This window comes from Scyliorhinus torazame, chromosome 1, assembly GCF_047496885.1.
Source record: "Scyliorhinus torazame isolate Kashiwa2021f chromosome 1, sScyTor2.1, whole genome shotgun sequence".
In the NCBI taxonomy this organism is placed as follows: Eukaryota; Metazoa; Chordata; class Chondrichthyes; order Carcharhiniformes; family Scyliorhinidae; genus Scyliorhinus; species Scyliorhinus torazame.
This window is the reverse complement of record NC_092707.1, coordinates 235332142-235354347: the sequence shown is the minus strand read 5'-3', so window position 1 is coordinate 235354347 and position 22206 is coordinate 235332142. Positions and strand designations below refer to the sequence as shown.

Sequence of the window (22206 nt, the reverse complement as noted above, 5' to 3'; positions counted from 1 at the left end):
AAAACTGAAATCTTAAATATTTGGCAGCAAAAATTCATTTCTCTTCTCTGCCCTGTGTTGAATGGTTCAATCAGCCATGATTGATTAGCGGAGCAGACTCAATGGACCGAGTGGTCTAATTCTGCTCCTATGTCTTATAGTCTTATGGTGTTATTTTCTTGTGGCCTTTCCTTGAGCCGAAAGGCCTTGGGTCATGAGGCTGCACATACATCTGCTGATGTCAGAATTGCCATAATAAAGGATGCAGCAAATTCTTTATTCTTGATGAGCAATAATGTTGTTTCCTGTGGTGCAAAATGCAAACCTTAAAAGCACATCTGCTCAATGGTCATAGAATGATCTTTGGCCATAGAATGGAATCCCGACAGTGCAGAAGGAGGCCATTCAGCCCATTGAATCTACACTGGTCCTCCGAAAGAGCACCCTACCTAGGCCCAATTTCACGCCCTATCCCTGTAACCCCATCTAACCTTTTGGACACTGAGGGGCAATTCAGCATGGCCAATCCACCTAACCCGCACATCTTTGGACTGTGGGGTGAAACCGGAGCACCCGGAAGAAACCCACCCAGACACCGGGAGGATGTGCAAACTCCACACGGAGAGTCACCCGAGGTCGGAATCGAACCTGGGTCCCTGGCACCATAAGGCAGCAGTGCTAACCACTGTGCCATCATGAATTTGAGCATTCACCACATGCATGGTCCAAGGGAAGGAGGAAGTAAGACACCTACAATGAGGTGTTGAAGGAGGTAGTACCAAGCTGAAAGAATCTGCAGCAACAGATCACTTTCTTGAACATGAGTGAGAGACAATGCCGGAGCAGATTGTGTATTTCTTGAGATGTGGTGGCTGAGCTTTGCATCCTTCTGCAAGAAGACCTCCAACCATGGGGACACCAGGTACATACATTCCCAGTGACATTGAAGGTCACTGTGACCAAAATATATTTGCTGGCAGCTAATTTCAAGGCATCACAGCCAAGCTGTATGGCACATCACAGGTGCATCCACTGAGTCACTAATGCCCAAACCATTGGGTCATTCGCACTTTAAAAGTTTCCGAGAATTATTGTAGCTTGTTGCATGCTCCAGACCTTGGCAAAAAGAAGGGGTTTGGTACAGGACAAGGAGAACAGTGATGAAAAGAACTTCTCCTCAGATAAGGAGCAACAGAAGAGAAGAAGAGAAGAAGGAATTTCAGGAGGGGAGAAGAGGGAGGATGAAGGTCCACAGGAAGGACCCCAGAGACAATGGGCGGGATTCTCTGAACCCGCGGCAGGTCGGAGAATCACCGGTGGCGCGGGAAATTCCCACCACGCCGGCTCCGACGCCGGGACGCGATTCTCCGGCGACTGCTGTCGTGTGTATGCACGGACCTGCACCGGCCGTGCTGGGCCGCCTTTCGGCGCCTGAGCAGCGCGCTGCACTCCGGCGCCGTGCTAGCCCCCTGAACACCGGTGAATTGCTGGGCCAGGAGGCCCATTGACGCCGGCGTACACCACTCCGGCGTACACCACTTACCTTGGCGTCAACACTTGGCCGGGATTTCGGAGAATCCCAGCCAATATCACTGTTGACGGGATGAGAAGGTCATGCAGGATGCTGCCACAGCTAGAAATCTGCTGATACAACAGTGTTTTGCATGATGTGAACATTCCGAGAGTGCAAATGGTGACTTAGAAGGCAGAGGAGGTCAGTGGAGAGACCAAGGGGATGGCATTGGAAACATCGGCCTCGATTTAACAGCTATGCTAGCCATGGGCACAAATCTTGTAATGGCTGCTGGACAAAAACGGGATTTGTGCCATTGAGAATTCTGAGCATGATCTTCCCAGGACCCCCTCCAATGATGCAATCAGGTTCACACCCAGGAAGGGCGTGAGCCTAATTAGCGTAAATTATAATATATTTTAATCTCATTAGCAGGCATCACACCGCTACTTCCACCCTCAATGTATCATCCCACCCAGCTAGTTGTAATGACTACACTGGGGATGCACAGGAAGATATAGCCCCCGGGTGATGAGCGACATGCCTGGCCAGTGCCCTGGGAGTGCCAAAGGAACAATGCCAGAGACGGGTTCTCTGGAGAGCCCCAATGGGAGGTTCCTTTTATGTGTGATGAGATGGGGAGTGCCCCAATGCCAGTGGGAACAATGCCTGTGAGGGGTTGGGGGAAGTACCCCAATGCTTGCATGATGGGGGTGGGGCGCCCGATGCTTGTGGGGTGCCTTCAGTGGGGAGGGGGGGCGGAGTTCATTCTCAGCAGAGGTCTGAGTGCCATTGTTAAAAGACTCCCCCCCCCTGAGAAGCGTTGAAGCATGTTGATTTGGAGACAGGATTGCTGCTCGCATCAATGTCTGGTGATGGTGTGAAACTAGAACCTTGCATCTGATAGGAATATGCTGTCTGGCCAGGCTGTGGTGCAGCAAATCCTGGGCAGTAACTAAGGCATCCAGTCTGTAGTGCAGATTGCGCTGGCGGTAGTCCTCCTTCGGTCTTGATTCCATTAGTGGGCAATCCGTAGTGCTGGCCTGTTTGAGAATATGCTGCATAGACTGCTGGCTGCTGCAGGCTTGAATACTGGGTTTGTCCAGCATGAGCTGTCATTTGCCGCACTGTCGGTGTGGAACAAATGTGTGGACAGAGCTGTGGTGAAAATTCCTCTTGGACTGTAGCTGCTGCTTGTTATTGCTGACCCAGTGTGATTGTCATGTGATCCATCTCCTGTCGTTGTGGCATCTGCTGTCAGCCTGAGCGTGCCATCACTGAGGTTGCGACACTGCCTGTCTGGAGTAAAAGTCTGGCTTACGTGAATCAGAGTCGGCGTTTGGTTGCTCCCCATCTCGAGTCTGGTCTGTTTTTTGTTGATGCTCCCCATCCGGAGTCTTAGCAGGTTCACTGGAGTCAGCTGAGATTTCTTGAAGCTGTACGTCTGGAGTCGGAACATGCAGGAATGCATTGACTAGTGGAGAGGTTCGAGCAATTGAGGGTGGAAGTAGTGTGGTGTCACCGGAGTCACCAGTGGTCTCACAGTGATCATCGAGTGCCTCTGTACGCACTAGCTGAGGTCTGTCACTTTGCACCTTTTGCATGGGAAGTGGGATGCTGTCGTCACTCGTTTCACATACCGTGGGTAGATCCTCAGTAGCTGCTTGCTGTTCACTAGGGTTGGGTAAATTGTCAGAGTTTTCATCTGGTGGTGCAAATAATGTGGGTGGACTGTCATTGTCTTGCCGTTGTCCTTCATTTGGGCTTTTCTTCTTTGGAATTTTAAATCTTCCCCCAGACATTACAGAACCTTGATCATTTCCCTCAATTTCTCCCATATGTAGGGCATCAAATGTTAGATCCAATGTTTCGTTCGTCATTGTACTAGTTTCCAAAGAACAGTCCGTTTCAATTTTCTTCTCAGTTACTTCATATGCATCCTTTTCTAATGTACATGCCTTCATAGTCTCTGACTCTGATTTTGCTGGGACTGGCACAGTCACAGTCTCTCTTTTACTGTTCTCAATTGCCCACATTCTACTCCCCAGACATAAATGCTTAATCTCTGGAGTTAATGTGGTACAATGGATAATCGGGTCGACCTTATCTGCATCTTCACCATCACTGGAAAGCACAATTGGTTCACTTGAAACTGCTGCGGGTTTTAAGTGCTTTATCTGGCTACTCAATGTCGGTGTCCTCAGGATTCTTGCTCCAACGTTCTGCTCATTTATCAGTGGAGTGTGCAGAGGTTCAATGCGATTAATATTCCCATCAGGGTTTGAAGAGTCAATACTGGCTAACTGCTGGTCTCTGTAGTTGGGACTTTGTGGTTTTGTGTTGAAGGGAGACAGTTGTCCCTGCTGTAGATATGATTCAGGTTGTGTTATTTCCATTAAATGAGGATCAATGACTTGTCCATTTTTTCGATACGTACTAAAGCAATGGCAATTTTCAGTCTGCTCCTTGCAAGTTAGACATACAAGCAATTTCTTTAGCAAGTCCTCAGCATCCTTCTGTGACTGTGCAGCATTATTAATATCTCTTCGGCTAGAATGATCCTGAAGGTCAGCGCATAATCCTTTTTTCTTTGGGCTTGGAAGAGGCGATTCCTTTGGCTTGTCATCATTTGGGCTTGAACAGTCATCAGCGCTGTGCCCTTCATTGTAGCATGATAGACCGTCATGGTCGTCCTCTGTGCAGTGGAGCATGGTAGACTGTTATAGCCTTCTTGCTGTTTACGTGAGCATGGCAGACTTGCATCGTCTGCCACTAGTTGGTCAGAGGAGGTTGCTAGACCCTCATGGTCTTGTTCCTGCAAGGACTGCGCATTGGAGTCATGCGTTTCTGCAATTGTGGAGTCTGTCCACGAGCTTGCTGTGGTGTCTTGTGACACTGGAGTCACGTCTTGTTCCTGCAAGGACTGCAGTGTGGAGTCTTGCATGTCTTCTTTCATAGAGTCAGGAACCCTGAGCGGGACGTGGACCATGCTGTGTGGCAGCAGGCCGCTCTCCGTGTGCTTGCACCGCTCCCTGTCTCTTAATTTGAGGCTGCAGCATCATCCGGCACTGATGAGTTGGGACGTCATATCTGCTGGGTTGAAGATCCTCAAATCCGAAAAATGAATCCGCATCTGCGTCGGATTCAATGCGGGGGTCGCCAATGTGCAACACAAAAGGTTCGCCTGGGTCGTAGTCGTCTAGGACCATGGAGCTGTCATTGGGCTCGCGAGGTCCAGAAAAAATGTAAAGATCGGTATCGAAGTATTCAAGGTCGGAATCATCGGTTTGTGCGTAGGTAACTGCTTGTTGCAGGGTCCTTCGGAGGTTAAATTCATTTCCTGGTTCAATTTGAGGCATTGTCCTGTCATTCCAGGTGAAGGAAGGTTGTTTTACAGCTTTAAAAGATTTTTTCTTTGATTTGGGACGTTTCCCCTTTAAGTTGGATTTGGGATGTTTTCCCTTTAAATTGGTGCGGTCTGGGGCCTCTGACGTCATGACGCGCGTGACGTAGCACGTAGGAAGCGATTGCGCATGAGCAGATCGTTGTTCCTTTACCGATGGCCGTTTTCTTGATTGCGCATGCACGGCGTGTAGCGCATGCGCAAACAAACCTTCCGGTTCTGCGCACTTCTCGCGCAACTGCGCTAGTGTAGTCCCTTTAGCAAGATGGCCGCCGACCCCGACCCAAATTGTTCTCTGGTCCGGGAATCTGGCCTCGAGGTGAGTACTGGCGCTTCTCTTACCTTTCCTTGCCGATTGGAGTGTGTTTTCCTCACAGTATTTGCCGAATTTGTCCAGGACTGCCTGGAAGTCGTACCTGTTTTGCCCCTTGGAGAACTTGAATTTTTAAAAGATTTCTTCTGCTCTTGCACCGGCAATGGTGAGGAGAAACTCTATTTTTTCATCATCGGCCAGGTCTTTATGTTCGGCTGCCACCAGGAAGAGTTCAAATGTTTGCCGGAATAGCTGCCAGTTTTCGCGGAGATCGCCGTGGCACTGAGGCGGCTGCGGAATCGGGAGCCCGTACATCTTGCCTGGGTATTGCTGGTTGTCACTGTACGCTGAGGTATGGCTATCTGGATTTAAGCAGTTCACTCCTGGTATCATGTTTTGTTATGTTTCCTTGGTAACATAAGTGGCTTCCTTGTGTTGCATTTGTCAAGGAAGGTCGAGACGTGTAAATAACTTCAACTCATTTATTTACACTATGTACACTTTTATAACTTGAGTTCGACACTACTGCTAATCCTATTGTAGCTACCTAAACTGACTCACCAGCTGCTGTCTTCCACGTGTTGGGTGTGATAATGAATCAACCCTGTGCCTCTCCTCACTGACTGTCTCCACTGGCCGAAAGGGGCTGATCATGTGTGTGGTGTCCTTTATGTATGGGTTGGTGTAATGCCCCCCTGTGGTCGTGTCACCTTGTGTATCGTGAGTGTCCATTGGTCGCCTCCCATCTAACTTATCTATTGGTTGAGTGTGCATGTGTGATGTTTCTGGTGCTCCCTCTAGTGTCTGTCTAGCTTACATGTATTTACAGTGATGCACATCACCACAACCTGAACATCAGAATGTGTAGTGCCTCCCTTGATGCCTCAGAGGAAGTGGAAGCAGGGTGCTCTTTTCTTTGGCTCTGTGACTGTGCTGATTATTTTGGTTGGCCTCATCCTGCAGGGACTTGGGGCTTTCCCTGTGACAGCATTTCCTGTTTCTTTGCAGCGACAGCCATCCTCGCTTGGATGCAGCTAGCATATACTGCAAAGGCTCTGGGCCCTGACAATATTCCAGCAATAGTACTGAAGACTTGTGCTCCAGACCTTGCCGTGCCCCTAGCCAAGCTGTTCAAGTACAGCTACAACACTGGCATTTACCTGGCAAGTGGAAACAGGACAAATCCAACCCAGCCAATTACTGCCCTATCAGTATCCTCTCCAAAGTGATGGAAGGAGTCATCAACACTGCTATCAAGAAGTACTTACTCAGCAATAACCTGCTCAGGAAAACTCAGTTTGGGTTCTGTCAGGGTCACTCAGCTCCTGATCTCATTACAGCCTTGATTCAAACATGGACAAAGGACCTGAATGTCAGAGGTGAGGTGAGAGTGTCTGTCCTTGACATCAAAACAGCATTTGACCGAGTGTGGCATCAAGGAACCCTAGCTAAACTGGAGTCAATGGGCATCAAGGGGAAAATTCTCTGCTGATTGGGGTCATAGAATTATAGGATCATCGAATTTACAGTGCAGAAGGAGGCCATTTGGCCCATCGAGTCTGCACCGGCTCTTGGAAAGAGCACCCTACTTAAGCCCATGCCTCCACCCTATCCCCATAACCCAGTAACCCCATTTAACCTTTTTGGACACAAAGGGCAACTTATCAAGGCCAATCCACCTAGCCTGCACATCATTGGACTGTGGGAGGAAACTGGAGCACCCGAAGGAAACCCACGCAGTCACAGGGAGAACGTGCAGACTCCGCACAGACAGTGACCCAAGCCGGGATTCGAACCTGGGACCCTGGAGCTGTGAAGCAACTGTGCTAACCATACCTGGCACAAAGGAAGATGGTTGTGGTGGTTGGTGGTCAATCATTTCAGCTCCAGGACATCACTGCAGGAGTCCCTCAGGGTAGTGTCCTCGGCCCAACCATCTTCAGCTGCTTCATCAATGACCTCCCTTCCATCATGAGGTCGGAAGTGGGGATGTTCGCGGAAGACAGCACAATGTTCAGCATCCTTCGCGACTCCTCAGATAATGAACCAGTCCATGTCCAAATGCAGCAAGACATGGAGAATATCCAAGCTTGGGCTGACAAGTGGCAAGCTACATTTGTACCATACAAGTGCCAGGCAATGGCCATCTCCTAGAAGAGAGGATCGAACCATCACCTCTTGACATTTAATAGCATTACCATAGCTGAATCACCCACAATCAACATCCTTGGGGTTACCATTCATCAGAAACTGAACTGGACTAGCCACATTAATACTGTGGCTACCAGAGCAGGTCAAAGGCTAGGAATCTTACGATGAGTAACTCACCTCCTGACCCCCCCAAAGCCTGTCCACCATCTACAAGGCACAAATCAGGAGTGTGATGGAATACTCCCACAACACTCAAGAAGCTCTACACTTACCAGGACAAAGCGCCCGCTTGATTGCTCCTCCTTCCACAAACAGTCAAACCCACCACCACTGACAAACAGTGGCAGCCGTGTCTAATATCTATAAGATGCACTGCAGGAAGTCACCAAGGTTCCTTAGACAGCACATTCCAAACACACGACCACTACCATCTAGGACAAGAGCAGCAGACACCTGGGAATCCCACCAAGTCACTCACCACAGAGTTGGAAATATATCGCCGTTCCTTCACTGTCGCTGGGGCAAAATCCTGGAACCTCTCCTTAACGGCACAGTGGGTATACATACACCTCAAGGACTGTAGTGGTTCAAGAAGGCAACTCACACCACCTTCTGAAGGGCAACGAGGGATGGGCAATAAATGCTGGCCTGACCAGCGATGCCCACATCTCACAAAATGAATTTTTTAAAAATCTGGCTGAGGGACCGAGATCTCAGAAGACAGTGAGATTCCTCAAAATACATAAATTCCTCATACTCCTATTCTGATTGCTCTGCTACAGAGATGGTGTCCAGGTGGCTGGAGCGGTGTGGTGCTCGGGACAGCTATTAACCACCTCGAGTTACCCATCTGCCACCCACAGGACAGTCCTTCATCTGGTGGACTGTACACTGACATCTCTGCTTCTGACACCTCTTCCTGCACACTGGTGCTCTGATCATCACTCGGTGATTACCACTCCATATCTGCACCTGTTAGCAGTTGTGGCTGACTCTCAATCTGAGGATGATGTCTATTCAGGGCCATGGGTTTGTGCCTTAAGTTTTAAGTGACTGAACAGGCTGATTCTCAAATCACTGATCTGTGAGCAGAGCCATGATGTCCAATGAGTAGTGGGATATGGGTGCATATTCGTCTTCCTATTCTTTCTTTCTCTGCCACTGGTCTGCCAAATTGTCACCACTTTGAACGATTAGTGGAAAGCTTCTTCCAGTCATTAATGTCAATACTGCCTTATTTCAATGACAGATTCAGAGCGTCTTTGAAGTGTTTCTTTGGGCCTCCCCAGAACATTAGCCATTTAAGACACTTTACGGCCATTTGGATAGTGTCTGTCTAGTCATCTGAAGTTGAATTTTCAGGAGTTTTGCCTGAATGCTTGTAGAAGGGCTTCAACTACCATTTGATTAACTTCCACCTCGTTGAATCCAGAGGATGAGGTGGAGGCATTGCTGGTGAAAATTTCCGAGTGCTCTTATATGTTGCTGATACACAGTCCATGTCTCACTGCAGGACAGGAGTTTGATGATGACAACTTTTCTGTACATTAGGGGCGCGATCTACTGGCCATGTCGCGCCCGACCTCATGGGATGTAATGCTGGTGAGAAAATTTGCATTTATTGCCCATCCCTAATTGCCCTTGAACTGAGTGACTTGCTCGGCCATTTCAGAGGTCATTTAAGAGTCAAACACATTGCTGTGGGTTTGGAGATACATGTAGACCAGACCAGGTAAGGACATTAGTGAACCAGGTGGGATTTTACGGCAATCGGCAAATGGTTCATGATTATCATTCGACTTTTAATTCTAGATTCTTACTGAATTCAGATTTTACTGTCTGCCATGGTGGGATTGGCTTCTGGGCCCCCAGAGCATTACTCTGGGTCTCTGGATTTACAGTCCAATGACAATTCACCACCTCCCCTCGAGATTGCATGTCACAACCTGGAGTGAAGAGCCCAATGAGATCTAAGGGCATTATTTGCCTGTTTTTCAGTGCTTCTGGGGATAACCCTGGGAGTCCTCATTGTTCTGTGTTCTCTGATGGAGAATGTATTCAGATGGGTGTTATGACATGAGAGGATCTGTGTTGGAGTGAGGGATACACCAGGTTCCCTGTGGAAATTTTCAGAAGATGGGTGCAGGAGAGATTAGAGTGGAAACATTGGATGAAAACAGTGAACACAGCCACAGCAGTTGGTTTCATTAAGGGCATGGAATCAATGGCCCAGCTCACACAGGACAGCCATGTTCCAGCCAACATCTAACACAACAGTGCTTACAGTAAAAAGGTTGCATGTCATCTCCAGTGGCCTATCAGGATTGTCTCTGGGCAGCTCTTTGAGCTTGTTTTCTTTAATTGCCCTTTTATTGTGCAGAGGATTAGAAGAACATGCCTCTGCTGGGCCTTTTTCTGGTTTGAACCCAATCCAAACTCAATCGTGACTTGAAAACCATACCTGCAACCTATGGCTTTCCAATTATTACCTACCATTCAAACCTGCCAGTGGCTTTCATAAACAGGAAGGGGTTCCACTCGATCAATGATCAGCTTGTATACATATTTACTCTTTAATCTCCCTTTGACAATTTGGTGCCTATTGTACATCCCCAACAGAGTTATTGACTTCTTTATGTTTTTTAGTTCAACCCACAGGGCCTCATTTGATGATTCTTCGAGGAAAGGATCCCTTTACATTACTGTAATTATTTATTTAACTGATATTGTGACTTTTTTTAAAATTCCTCTATTTCAACTGAAAAATCTGTAACCAGTAATTTGGAACTGCCTGTCCTTTGAGTCATGTTTCAGTAATAGCTGTGATTTTACACTTCAAAATCTGTCAATCTGTGTCCTGCGCTCATCTGCATTATTCATCAGACTCCTTGGGCGAAATTCTCACCCAACGGCGCGATGTCCGCCGACTGGCGCCAAACACGGCGCCAATCAAAGGGGCATCGCGCCGGCCCAAAGGTGCGGAATGCTCCGCATCTTTGGCGACCTAGCCCCAACATTGAGGGGCTAGGCCGACGCCGGAGGGATTTCCGCCCCGCCAGCTGGCGGAAATGGCGTTTGTTGCCCCGCCAGCTGGCGCGGAAATGCGGCGCATGCGCGGGAGCGTCAGCGGCCGCTGACAGTTTCCCGGCGCATGCGCAGGAGTGTCAGCGGCCGCTGAAAGTTTCCCGCGCATGCGCAGTGGGGAGAGTCTCTTCCGCCTCCGCCATGGTGGAGGCCGTAGCGGAGGCGGAAGGGAAAGAGTGAGGGCGTAGTCAGCCGCTCCTGCCAGTGGCATCAATCGACTTCCAGGAATTACAGGGCACTCAACACTGGCACCACCATTCCCAATATCTGCTCTTGGGCCTGGAGGGACCAGGAGATGGAACACAGGGCAAGGGAGGGTGGGCCCCGATCACGGGCCAGGCCACCGTGGGGGCACCCCCCGGGGTCAGATCGCCCCGCGCCCCCCCCCCCCCAGGACCCCGGAGCCCGCCCACGCCGCCTGGTCCCGCCGGTAAATACCAGGTTTGATTTACGCCGGCGGGACAGGCAATTTCTGGGCGGGACTTCGGCCCATCCGGGCCGGAGAATCCAGCGGGGGGTCCCGCCAACCGGCGCGGCCCGATTCCCGCCCCCGCCCAATCTCCGGTACCGGAGACTTCGGCGGGGGCGGGATTCACGGCGGCCTATGGCCATTCTCCGACCCGGCGGGGGGTCGGAGAATGAAGCCCCTGGTGTTGATGTATGCATCATTAAGCCCTACCAAATGTCTTTGTGCCGGATTTACTGACCACCCTGCCACATGTTTTCCGACGGCAGAGGCGGTCCGCCAGCGGGATATACTGACCCCACTGTTGGCAATGTGATTTCCTGGTGACAGCACCCCTCGTCACCAGGAAACCCATGCGCTGGCGTGGTACTGGAATTTCGCGCCGGTGTGAACAACAGATAAATCCCGCCTTTTGTTGTCTATTTTTTAATCTTTGTTTCCTCGGTTTTTCAGACATGCTTACTAATTTTCTGCCTTACAATTACAGTTTTGCTCCTCTTCCATAAGAATCTAAGGGCAGCCCTGCCAAGCTAGTTTAAACCCTCCACAACAGCACTAGCAAATCTTCCCACAACAATATTGGTCTGCTTGACGTGCAAATCCTTCACTTGGCCTTCCACACCCTCTTCCACACCCCCTGATATTCTCCTCTTTTTCCCTTTGTGCCTCCAACCTCTCTGCAGACTTCCACCCTCACTTCATATCTTGTACCCTCCCTTGCCCTGTGTTCCATCTCCTGGTCCCTCCAGGCCCAAGAGCAGATATTGGGAATGGTGGTGCCAGTGTTGAGTGCCCAGTAATTCCTGGAAGTCGATTGATGCCACTGGCAGGAGCGGCTGACTACGCCCTCACTCTTTGCCACCACTTGTGTCTGTTGGTCTGTCCAATTGTTTCACCTAGGTTTGCTCTCTCTATTCCCACTGAATCTTTGCCATTCTCTTACACTGTTTTAACCTGTCAGTCTCTCATGCTGCTTTCTCTCAGGCTTTCTCCTTCTGCCCTCACCCCGAGCAAATGGTATCATCCAAGTCTTGTCCACTGCTTGGATTAGGGCCTCCAATGTGGCATTGGAAAGCTTAAACATCCAATCCCCAGATTCTGTTGTTATTTCAATCTTCACAAGCATTCCTTTCTATTTGTGGCCAGTTTGCAGCTTCTTTAGAAGGAGCTGGTTAATTTAAGTGACGTCAGGGACACCCAATTTCCCAACACTCCAAGCACTTCCATGACTAATAAGCAGTACACAAAGCACTGGCTGCATGCCTTGTCCAATAGAATGATGTCCCAGCATCAATTCTGTACTTTCAGGCACAGCTACATTTCTCTGCAATATCAAAGCCCTTGGCTGTAATTTTGGCTAAAGTTGCTAACTCTAGTTCTATTCACTGATAGCTTTAATTGCATTCAGTCAATTAAGGTTATACTGAAGCCAGATTCTAGGTACAATTGCTTCTTGCGTTGCAAAGAAGCATTCAAAGAAATGAACACATCAGAAAGTCATATGTGCTTCACAATATTAATTTAACTTCTATGACGATACATGAGGTGTAAACTGTGACTGTATTTGTAATTTATGTAGATAAGTCTAATGAACATATTCAAAATGCTGATGCTCTCTTGTCAATATGCAATGATGTAATAACAAAGAAAGTCCGGATCCTGCAACAAAATTTGAATTTGTGCTCTGGCATCCAGTCAATCACATTCTTCGGTTTCAGCTAACATCACTGACGATATTTTAGCATACTGTGGACCCAACAATTGCCCACAAAATGACCCGATGGTAAATCGCAATGTAACGTCTGCTCAGCATTCAATGTCCACAATCCACACCCTCTCAGGAATTTATACTGGTAAGTAAAAATTATTTGAAGTAAATCTAACAGTGTAAATCTCAAATAAAAGCAGAAAATACTGGGTAAACTTAGCAGGTCTGGCAGCATCTGTGGAGAGAGAAACATTATTATGTGGTGAGATTCTCTGGCCTCCCTGCGCGCGGCAGGTTTCTCAGTGCGGAAGATGACCCACCATTGGTCAGTTGCAGGATCTTTTGGTCCCGCTGCTATCAATGGGACTTCCCATTGAATCCACCCCACGCCACCAGGAAAGCTACTGCAACATGCTTATTCAGAAGATGAAATGATGTTTTTCCAGCTTGCATTGGCTTCACTGTAAACCTCGAGATTCTTCTCATTTTACTTCATACTAGAAGTTTAACTTCCATTGGGCAATTAACCTGCACCTGGCATCATATGAAACTCTGATTTATATCAGAGACTTTGGATGATTCCGACTCTGTTACTAAAATAGTTACCCAGGAAAAGTTAGAAGGCTTAAAACCGCTTCTAACTCCTGGGTAACTATGGTACAGACTGCACCCATCCCTCCCCCTGCCGTGACCTGGACTTCCGACTACTCTCCACCTTCCTACCTTGCCCCTACCCCTCCAACTACCCCCCAAACTATCTCCCTTCCCACTCCCCTGACCACCCTACCTTCCACTGGACTCCCAACTATCTCCTCGATCACTGGCCCAACACCCCCCTACCCTCATAAATTAACCATTGCTATTCTCCTCAACTATTTCTTGTGATTGTGAGTTTCATTTCTTATCATTCTTTGGATAAAAAAGTTTCTCCTAATTCCCTATTGAATTTGTTGATGACTATCTTATATTCTTGGCCCCTAATTCTGGTCTCCTCACCAATAGAAAACATAAAATTTCCATTCACCTTGTCAAACCCGTGCATAATTTTAAAGACCTCATGAAGTCATCCCTCAGTCTTTCTTTGCATCTGCGTTACTCTGGCACGTGAGTCAACAGAACATACAGGGTTCTTGTCACAGCTACAGCTAAAGCTATCTGTGACTAGAGTTCCACATTCTACCACAATAACCTTTAATCCAGAGAACATAGAATTTACAATGCAGAAGGAGGCCATTCGGCCCATCGAGTCTGCACCGGCACTTGGAAAAAGCACCCTACTTAGGCCCACGCAGCCATCCTATCCCCATAACCCAGTAACCCCATCTAATCTTTTTTTTGGACTTTAAGGGAAATTTATCATGGCCAATCCACCTAATCTGCACATCTTTGGACTGTGGGAGGAAACCGGATTACCCAGAGGAAACCCACGCAGACACGAGGAGAACGTGCAGTCTCTGCACAGTCAGTGACCCAAGCCAGGAATCGAACCTGGGACCCTGGAGCTGTGAAGCAACTGTGCTAACCACTGTGCTTCCCTCGCCTAAAAATAATCGATCTACCTCTCCTTAAAAGTGTTTAATGACCCTGCTTCCGCCGCCTTCTGAGGCAGAGAGTTCCAAATCCTTTGAGAGAAAAAGATTCTCTTCATCTTTGTCCTATAAGGGCATCACCACATAGTGACAGTGTGAGGGAAGGACAACCATTCAGCTGACATCCTCGCAGAAAGGAGATGGAGTATGCACCATTATTGGGCACCCAGCTTAGACGCCGAGGATGGCAGTGCATGCTGCAATGAAATGAGAGCGGGTGATTTTGAATACATAAATGGTTGTGACATCAGTGCTCACTATCTTATCACCCATGCCCACGGTGTGGCTTTCATTTCTTTCTCTTCATTCCCATTAAGCTATGCCAAGGTGTTTCACCAGGATCCATATCTGAGGCGAAGGCGGCCTTCTGTCTGCCTATTGCCTGAGATTACCTTGGTAGGCGTCCCCTGGAAGGCTGGGACCTTGAAGGTCTCAGCCTGTTTTCAGGCAGCACAACTGTTGTAGTGTCCCCCTCCTCTGTGCGGGTCTGGAGTTTTGTCGGTCACAGGGAGTGGGGAGTCAGATGGCCTGGACACCCTCAGAGTCTCCTGGATGATTCTCCTCTCTGTGCCTGGGGCCCCCTGAGCCCCTCTATGGTATAGCGGGGCAGCTGGAGTGACATCCAGGATCCCTGCTGTCCTCTGGCATTGACATTGCAAGAGTGTATTGCTCGGCTCCTCCCAAACGATTCATGCAGTAGAAATTTATCTTGAGAACTCCAACTGCCTGCTCGATGGTGTTTCTGATGAGCAGATGGCCCTGGTTAAATCACATCAGTGTCTTTGTCTGGGACTCTTGTAGGGGAAGAGAGTAACCATCACTTCAAGAGAAATACCTTGTCACTTAGGATCCATTGAGAGACTTTGGAGGTTGGAGTGAAGAGCAGTCTGGCCTGCAGAGAGTGAAGAGCTCATTGCAACTGTCAGGAACAGGAGGGCACTCATGGAGTAATATCTTGTTGTGGGCACAGACCAACTGAATTTTGATGGAGTGGAAGCCCTTTCTTTTAATGAATCTGAGTGGGTGATCACTGGGTGCCTTGGTAGCCACTGTAAGTCTCTGGTGTTGACAAATGACTGCGACTATCTGTCTGAAGAGGCATATTTTCTGGTTTTCTGGTTGTTGGGCATCTTGCAATAGCTCCTTTCTTTGCCAGTAGATTATCTGCTGAAGGATATAAAGGTCTCCATTTACTTCTTGCCCCTTGTCCCTCTCCCTTGCCTCTTGATACCAGAGCTCTCTACTTTTTCAGCCTCTGACTGGTTCCACACTTTGTCCCTGTCTCCCTTAACCTGGTCTGCCCCAGACAGCATGCATCGCACGTGAACCCATGGGAAAATCACACCATTCCCCCATTAATGGGTTTTCAATGAGCTCTTTAACCAGTTTAATTGACCGTAATCAGGGATTGGGTAGAATTTCCCCTGTCCTGATGAGCATGGCCAGCACTGGCCATGGTATCTAGTAACTGGCATGCTGGCCATCTCTGTTCCATCCCTGTGCAACCCAAAAATCCAGCCCCTTACATATGATGGCCATGTGAAAAATCATTGCACACTTCGAAGGAGTTACATACAGACTCAACATGAAAGCTATTGTCCCCAATCATTTCACTCCCTATATGATTTTACACTCCTTGTTAACAGTCTTTCAACTTTGTGCTTAGGAAAGCTTACAAAGCCTTGGAGAGAAGTGTCCCTGATTTTTCATCTGCTTGTTCTAATACTGCCTTTTACTTCCTATAGGTGTTGGTATAGCTGGAGTAATCCTTGTTGCTTTCTTTCTGGATCAATTCGATCAGGACGACGTGAAACAGTTTAAAGAGAAGGACATAAATTTATTGTCTGTCCTGGTGGCTACTTTCACACAGTTAAAGGACAAACGCCAATGTCTGCTCATTGTCATGACAATGTACAGTGGATTTGAACAGGGCTTCCTTGCTGGTGATTATACAAAGGTACAAATTCTAAAAGCATTTACGAATATATAAATATCCTCCAAGGTATTGATATCCAGATAATTCCACATCACATGTGAATGAGTACAAAAATAGGATAGTGCAGCTGATGAATAACTCAAAATATGCAGAAGGGAGGGTTTTAGATGTTTGGGCATTGGGACAGGTTGGAGGGGAGGTGGGCCAAGTCATGTAGATTGCAGCTCAACAGTCCTGGGACCAATATCTTGGCAGGAAGATTTGGGGAGAATTTAAACTGGTTTGGTAGGAGGGATATGAACCCGAGCATAAATTCGGAAGGCGGAGAAGCAAAACTGGAAATAGAAGGAAGAAAATTAATAAGCAAATGTGAGAGGTTGAGAAATCAAAGAGAAAAAAGTAGAGAACGAAGCAGTTTTTCAGTGATTAGTTGTGCATTCTTCAATACAAGGAGCACCGAACAAAGCAGATGGGCTGAGGACACAGATAAACACTTGGAAGTATCAAATTATAGCTATTACTGAAACATGGCTTAAGAATGGGCAGGAATGGCAACTCAACATTTTTGATTCCCCTGCCCCCTGCTCGCACACCTCACAAATGACAATGAAACAAGAAAAAAGGTGCACTCACCCTCAATGCAACAAAACATCTCGAAACAGAAAGGTTGTCCAACAACCAACAAACGAGAAAAAAGATACAAGAAAAAATGGACAGGAAAAGCACCCATCTCCTCGCCACTCCTCCACAATTCAATGTCCTCCTTCTCCTGCCAGTCCATTGTCTCTTAAAAACTCCATCGCCTCCTCTGGTGTTTCAAAATAATGTTCTCGGCTATTAAAACTCACTCAGAGGCGGGCCGGGCACAACATCCCAAACTTCGCCCCCTCTTTAAAAATTGAAGATGCCGCTTTTTAAAGATTCACCCGATTAAACCCAGCTCTCCTCTTCGCCAGGAGTAATCCTTGTTGCGGCCAGGTCCTGGTACACCCGAAGCTCACTTCCTTCCCAGATACATCTCCTCATCTGCCTCGCCCATCTCAATATCTTCTCCTTGTCCAGGAACCGGTGAAGACGCACCACCATCGATCTCGGCGGCTCATTCACCTGCGGCTTCCTCATCAGCACCCTATGCACCTGGGAAACCTCCAGAACCGGTCGAAGGCCACCTCCATCAACTTCTCCAACATCTTGGTGATATAACGTGCCAGCGTCCGCTCCCTCAATGCCTTCAAGCATCCCCACGATTCTTAAATTCTGTCTCTGGGAGCGATTCTCCAGGTCCTCCACCTTCTCCTTTAACCGCTTGTGGGTCTCTCGCATCACTTCAGTCACCAATGAGACAAACTGCTCCTTGTGCTCCCACACCGTCTCCTCCACCTTCTGAAGAGCCTGGCCCTGGGACTCAATTCCCGCTTTTAACGGTTCCACCCCCTTGGATAGATCCTACTGGGCCTCCCTTCTCTGTTGGTTAAACTTCTCATTCTCTTGCTCCACCTGCTCCCTTCTTCTCGACCCACTTCTGGTCCGTGCATCCATCCACCAGCCCCACCAGTGGAGTTAAACGTTTCTCCAGTCACCCCTGCACCATTTTTCCACAAAACATCCGCCCTACAAACGGGGAAAAGTTCCAGAAAAACAGCCTTGAACGGGAGCTGCCAAATATCCTACCACTCACACCATGGGCGCCATCGGAAGGCGTTTATTTTAAATACCGTGGCAAATTTAATTTTGCTGATTTCTTGGCTGCGGTCAGCTGTAGATATTGCATTTAGTACGATATCTCGGTTGGCTGGTAGAGTCGGCTTCTCAAACTGAGTAACACTTTTATTCCAAGAGAGTGATAAACCGAGCAGTCCTCTGCTGAAGACTTTCTGCACACCAATTGCGTCACTTGCAATCTCTCTCAAGTGCCTGGCAGCTTTGCCTTGAAAAACTTCATCAATTGTGTATTTCCCAGAGGTTTTGTGTGGATCTGTCTGTAACAGCCATTGCTTCAATATCCAGAACTTTGCATTTTTAACAATTCTTCCTTCGATGCTTCAATGGATATCTAGATTGTAGCAAATGTCTCACTTTGCGTTCCCCTGAGGATGAGTTGTTGATTTCTCATCTTCATCTTGGAATGTTGCCATCCTATTTAAGCAGTTTATAGAACATAGAACATAGAAAATACAGCACAGAACAGGCCCTTCGGCCCAAGATGTTGTGCCGAACCTTTGTCCTAGATTAATCATAGATTATCATTGAATTTACAGTGCAGAAGGAGGCCATTCGACCCATTGAGTCTGCACCGGCTCTTGGAAAGAGCACCCTACCCAAACTCAACACCTCCACCCAACACCAAGGGCAATTTTGGACATTAAGGGCAATTTATCATTGGCCAATTCACCTAACCTGCACATCTTTGGACTGTGGGAGGAAACCGGAGCACCTGGAGGAAACCCACGCAGACACGGGGAGGACATGCAGACTCCGCACAGACAGTGACCCAAGCCGGAATCGAACCTGGGACCCTGGAGCTGTGAAGCAATTGTGCTATCCACAATGCTACCGTGTTGCCCATAAGAACAAATAAATCTACACTATATCATTTTACCGTAATCCATGTACCTATCCAATAGCTGCTTGAAGGTCCCTAATGTTTCCGACTCAACTACTTCCACAGGCAGTGCATTCCATGCCCCCACTACTCTCTGGGTAAAAAACCTACCTCTGATATCCCTCCTATATCTTCCACCTTTCACCTTAAATTTATGTCCCCTTGTAATGGTTTGTTCCACCCAGGGAAAAAGTCTCTGACTGTCTACTCTATCTATTCCCCTGATCATCTTATAAACCTCTATCAAGTCGCCCCTCATCCTTCTCCGTTCTAATGAGAAAAGGCCTAGCACCCTCAACCTTTCCTCGTAAGACCTACTCTCCATTCCAGGCAACATCCTGGTAAATCTTCTTTGCACCTTTTCCAAAGCTTCCACATCCTTCCTAAAATGAGGCAACCAGAACTGTACACAGTACTCCAAATGTGGCCTTACCAAAGATTTGTACAGCTGCATCATCACCTCACGGCTCTTAAATTCAATCCCTCTGTTAATGAACGCGAGCACACCATGGGCCTTCTTCACAGCTCTATCCACTTGAGTGGCAACTTTCAAAGATGTATGAACATAGACCCCAAGATCTCTCTGCTCCTCCACATTGCCAAGAACTCTACCGTTAACCCTGTATTCCGCATTCATATTTGTCCTTCCAAAATGGACAACCTCACACTTTTCAGGGTTAAACTCCATCTGCCACTTCTCAGCCCAGCTCTGCATCCTATCTATGTCTCTTTGCAGCCGACAACAGCCCTCCTTACTATCCACAACTCCACCAATCTTCGTATCGTCTGCAAATTTACTGACCCACCCTTCAACTCCCTCATCCAAGTCATTAATGAAAATCACAAACAGCAGAGGACCCAGAACTGATCCCTGCGGTACGCCACTGGTAACTCGATCCAGGCTGAATATTTGCCATCCACCACCACTCTCTGACTTCTATCAGTTAGCCAGTTCGTTATCCAACTGGCCAAATTTCCCACTATCCCATGCCTCCTTACTTTCTGCATAAGCCTACCATGGGGAACCTTATCAAATGCCTTACTAAAATCCATGTACACTACAGCCACTGCTTTACCTTCATCCACATGCTTGGTCACCTCCTCAAAGAATTCAATAAGACTTGTAAGGCAAGACCTACCCCTCACAAATCCGTGCTGACTATCCCTAATCAAGCAGTGTCTTTCCAGATGCTCAGAAATCCTATCCTTCAGTACCCTTTCCATTACTTTGCCTACCACCGAAGTAAGACTAACTGGCCTGTAATTCCCAGGGTTATCCCTAGTCCCTTTTTTGAACAGGGGCACGACATTCGCCACTCTCCAATCCCCTGGTACCACCCCTGTTGACAGTGAGGACGAAAAGATCATTGCCAACGGCTCTGCAATTTCATCTCTTGCTTTCCATAGAATCCTTGGATATATCCCGTCAGGCCCGGGGGACTTGTCTATCCTCAAGTTTTTCAAAATGCCCAACACTTCTTCCTTCCTAACAAGTATTTCCTCGAGCTTACCAATCTGTTTCACACTGTCCTCTCCAACAATATCGCCCCTCTCATTTGTAAATACAGAAGAAAAGTACTCGTTCAAGACCTCTCCTATCTCTTCAGACTCAATACACAATCTCCCGCTACTGTCCTTGATCGGACCTACCCTCGCTCTAGTCATTCTCATATTTCTCACATATGTGTAAAAGGCCTTGGGGTTTTCCTTGATCCTACCCGCCAAAGATTGTTCATGCCCTCTCTTAGCTCTCCTAATCCCTTCAGTTCCCTCCTGGCTATCTTGTATCCCTCCAATGCTCTGTCTGAACCTTGTTTCCTCAGCCTTACATAAGTCTCCTTTTTCCTCTTAACAAGACATTCAACCTCTCTTGTCAACCATGGTTCCCTCACTCGACCATCTCTTCCCTGCCTGACAGGGACATACATATCAAGGACACGTAGCACCTGTTCCTTGAACAAGTTCCACATTTCACTTGTGTCCTTCCCTGCCAGCCTATGTTCCCAACTTATGCACTTCAATTCTTGTCTGACAACATCGTATTTACCCTTCCCCCAATTGTAAACCTTGCCCTGTTGCACGTACCTATCCCTCTCCATTACTAAAGTGAAAGTCACAGAATTGTGGTCACTATCTCCAAAATGCTCCCCCACTAACTAATCTATCACTTGCCCTGGTTCATTACCAAGTACTAAATCCAATATTGTCCCTCCTCTGGTCGGACAATCTACATACTGTGTTAGACAGTTTGCTCTGTCTCAGTTCAAATTGCAGAAGTTCCAGTCATTTGAAAGATAAAAAAACATATTTTCAAAAATAAAGGGGCATTGTCTCATAATGGTGTTATCCAAAAGCAGCGGAATTCTCCGTCGGCAGGATCCTTCAGTACGTTGCAGCACACCCGCGCACGCGGGTTTCCGAACAGCGTGGGGTGGGAAACGCCATTGGCTGGCTGCAGGAATGGCGTATCCCGCTGCCAGTGGGAGCGCACCACACCGGAATACGCGGCTAGTGGACCAGAGAATCCGGCTCATGGGGCGAAATTCTCCTACCCGCCCCGCCACATTTCTGCGCCGACCGGCCGGCGGGAGTCTCCGTAACACCGGCCGGTCAATGGGGTTTCCCATTGTGGGGCAGCCCCACGCCGTCGGGAAACCCCCCGGTGCCGGCAAAACGGAGGCTCCCGCCAGCGGAGAATGACGCCCATGGTCTTTCAAAAGGAATTTTATGTGGTTCTGATCAGCAGATTATTACCAAAAATGGCCTGGGTTGGTAATCGATTGGGAGGTAGAAAACAAAAGTAGGGCTAAAGAGAATGTTTTCTGATTGACATGATGTGACAACATATGGACTTAATAAATGCTCTTTTTCTTGATTTCTACCTGCAGGCGTATGTTACTTGTACTATTGGAATACAATATGTTGGTTATGTTATGATCTGCTTTGGTGCTTCAAATTCCATTTTCTCTGCAATTTTTGGAAGAATTTCAAGATTTACTGGACGAATTGGATTGTTCGCCTTTGGTGAGTAAAGTTGGATGTTGTATCTGAAGATGCCAAAATTCAAAGGAATGTTTGTGTCTGCTTTATAAAACATATCCTATATGGTTGAGAAATCCAAAAGAAATGAAATTGATATTTGGAAATATGTGAACAAATAAATGAAAGTCAACATATTAAAGGCAAATTGTGTTTAAGGCTGCTTGGCAGGGTAGATGCTGGAAGATCACCTCATGGTGGAAATTAGAACTGGGGACATAGTTAAAGAACAAGTGAAGAATACACTCATTGGAGTGCGTACCTCTGCCATGTTGTGTTAAAGCCTCATTGTTACAAACACACAGCGCTTCCTTGAGGTATTTCCCTGCCTGTTGATGCTCTGTAACTGCAAAACTCAAAAAATAAATCTTTTTAAGAGCTTTCATCTCACTGAGGAGGCTTCAGGCCAATTCACATCCAACA

General features: G+C 47.6%; 1 protein-coding gene across 1 annotated transcript in view; it reads left to right on the top strand.

The window, feature by feature from the left end:
• LOC140419584 (protein unc-93 homolog A-like) overlaps window positions 1-22206 on the top strand; it is a 177959-nt gene that overhangs the window by 111957 nt on the left and 43796 nt on the right. The window contains exons 4-6 of the mRNA XM_072503511.1: window positions 12628-12762; window positions 15952-16163; window positions 21633-21768. Coding sequence (XP_072359612.1) covers window positions 12628-12762; window positions 15952-16163; window positions 21633-21768 — 483 coding nt within the window. The remainder of the gene's footprint in view (window positions 1-12627; window positions 12763-15951; window positions 16164-21632; window positions 21769-22206) is intronic.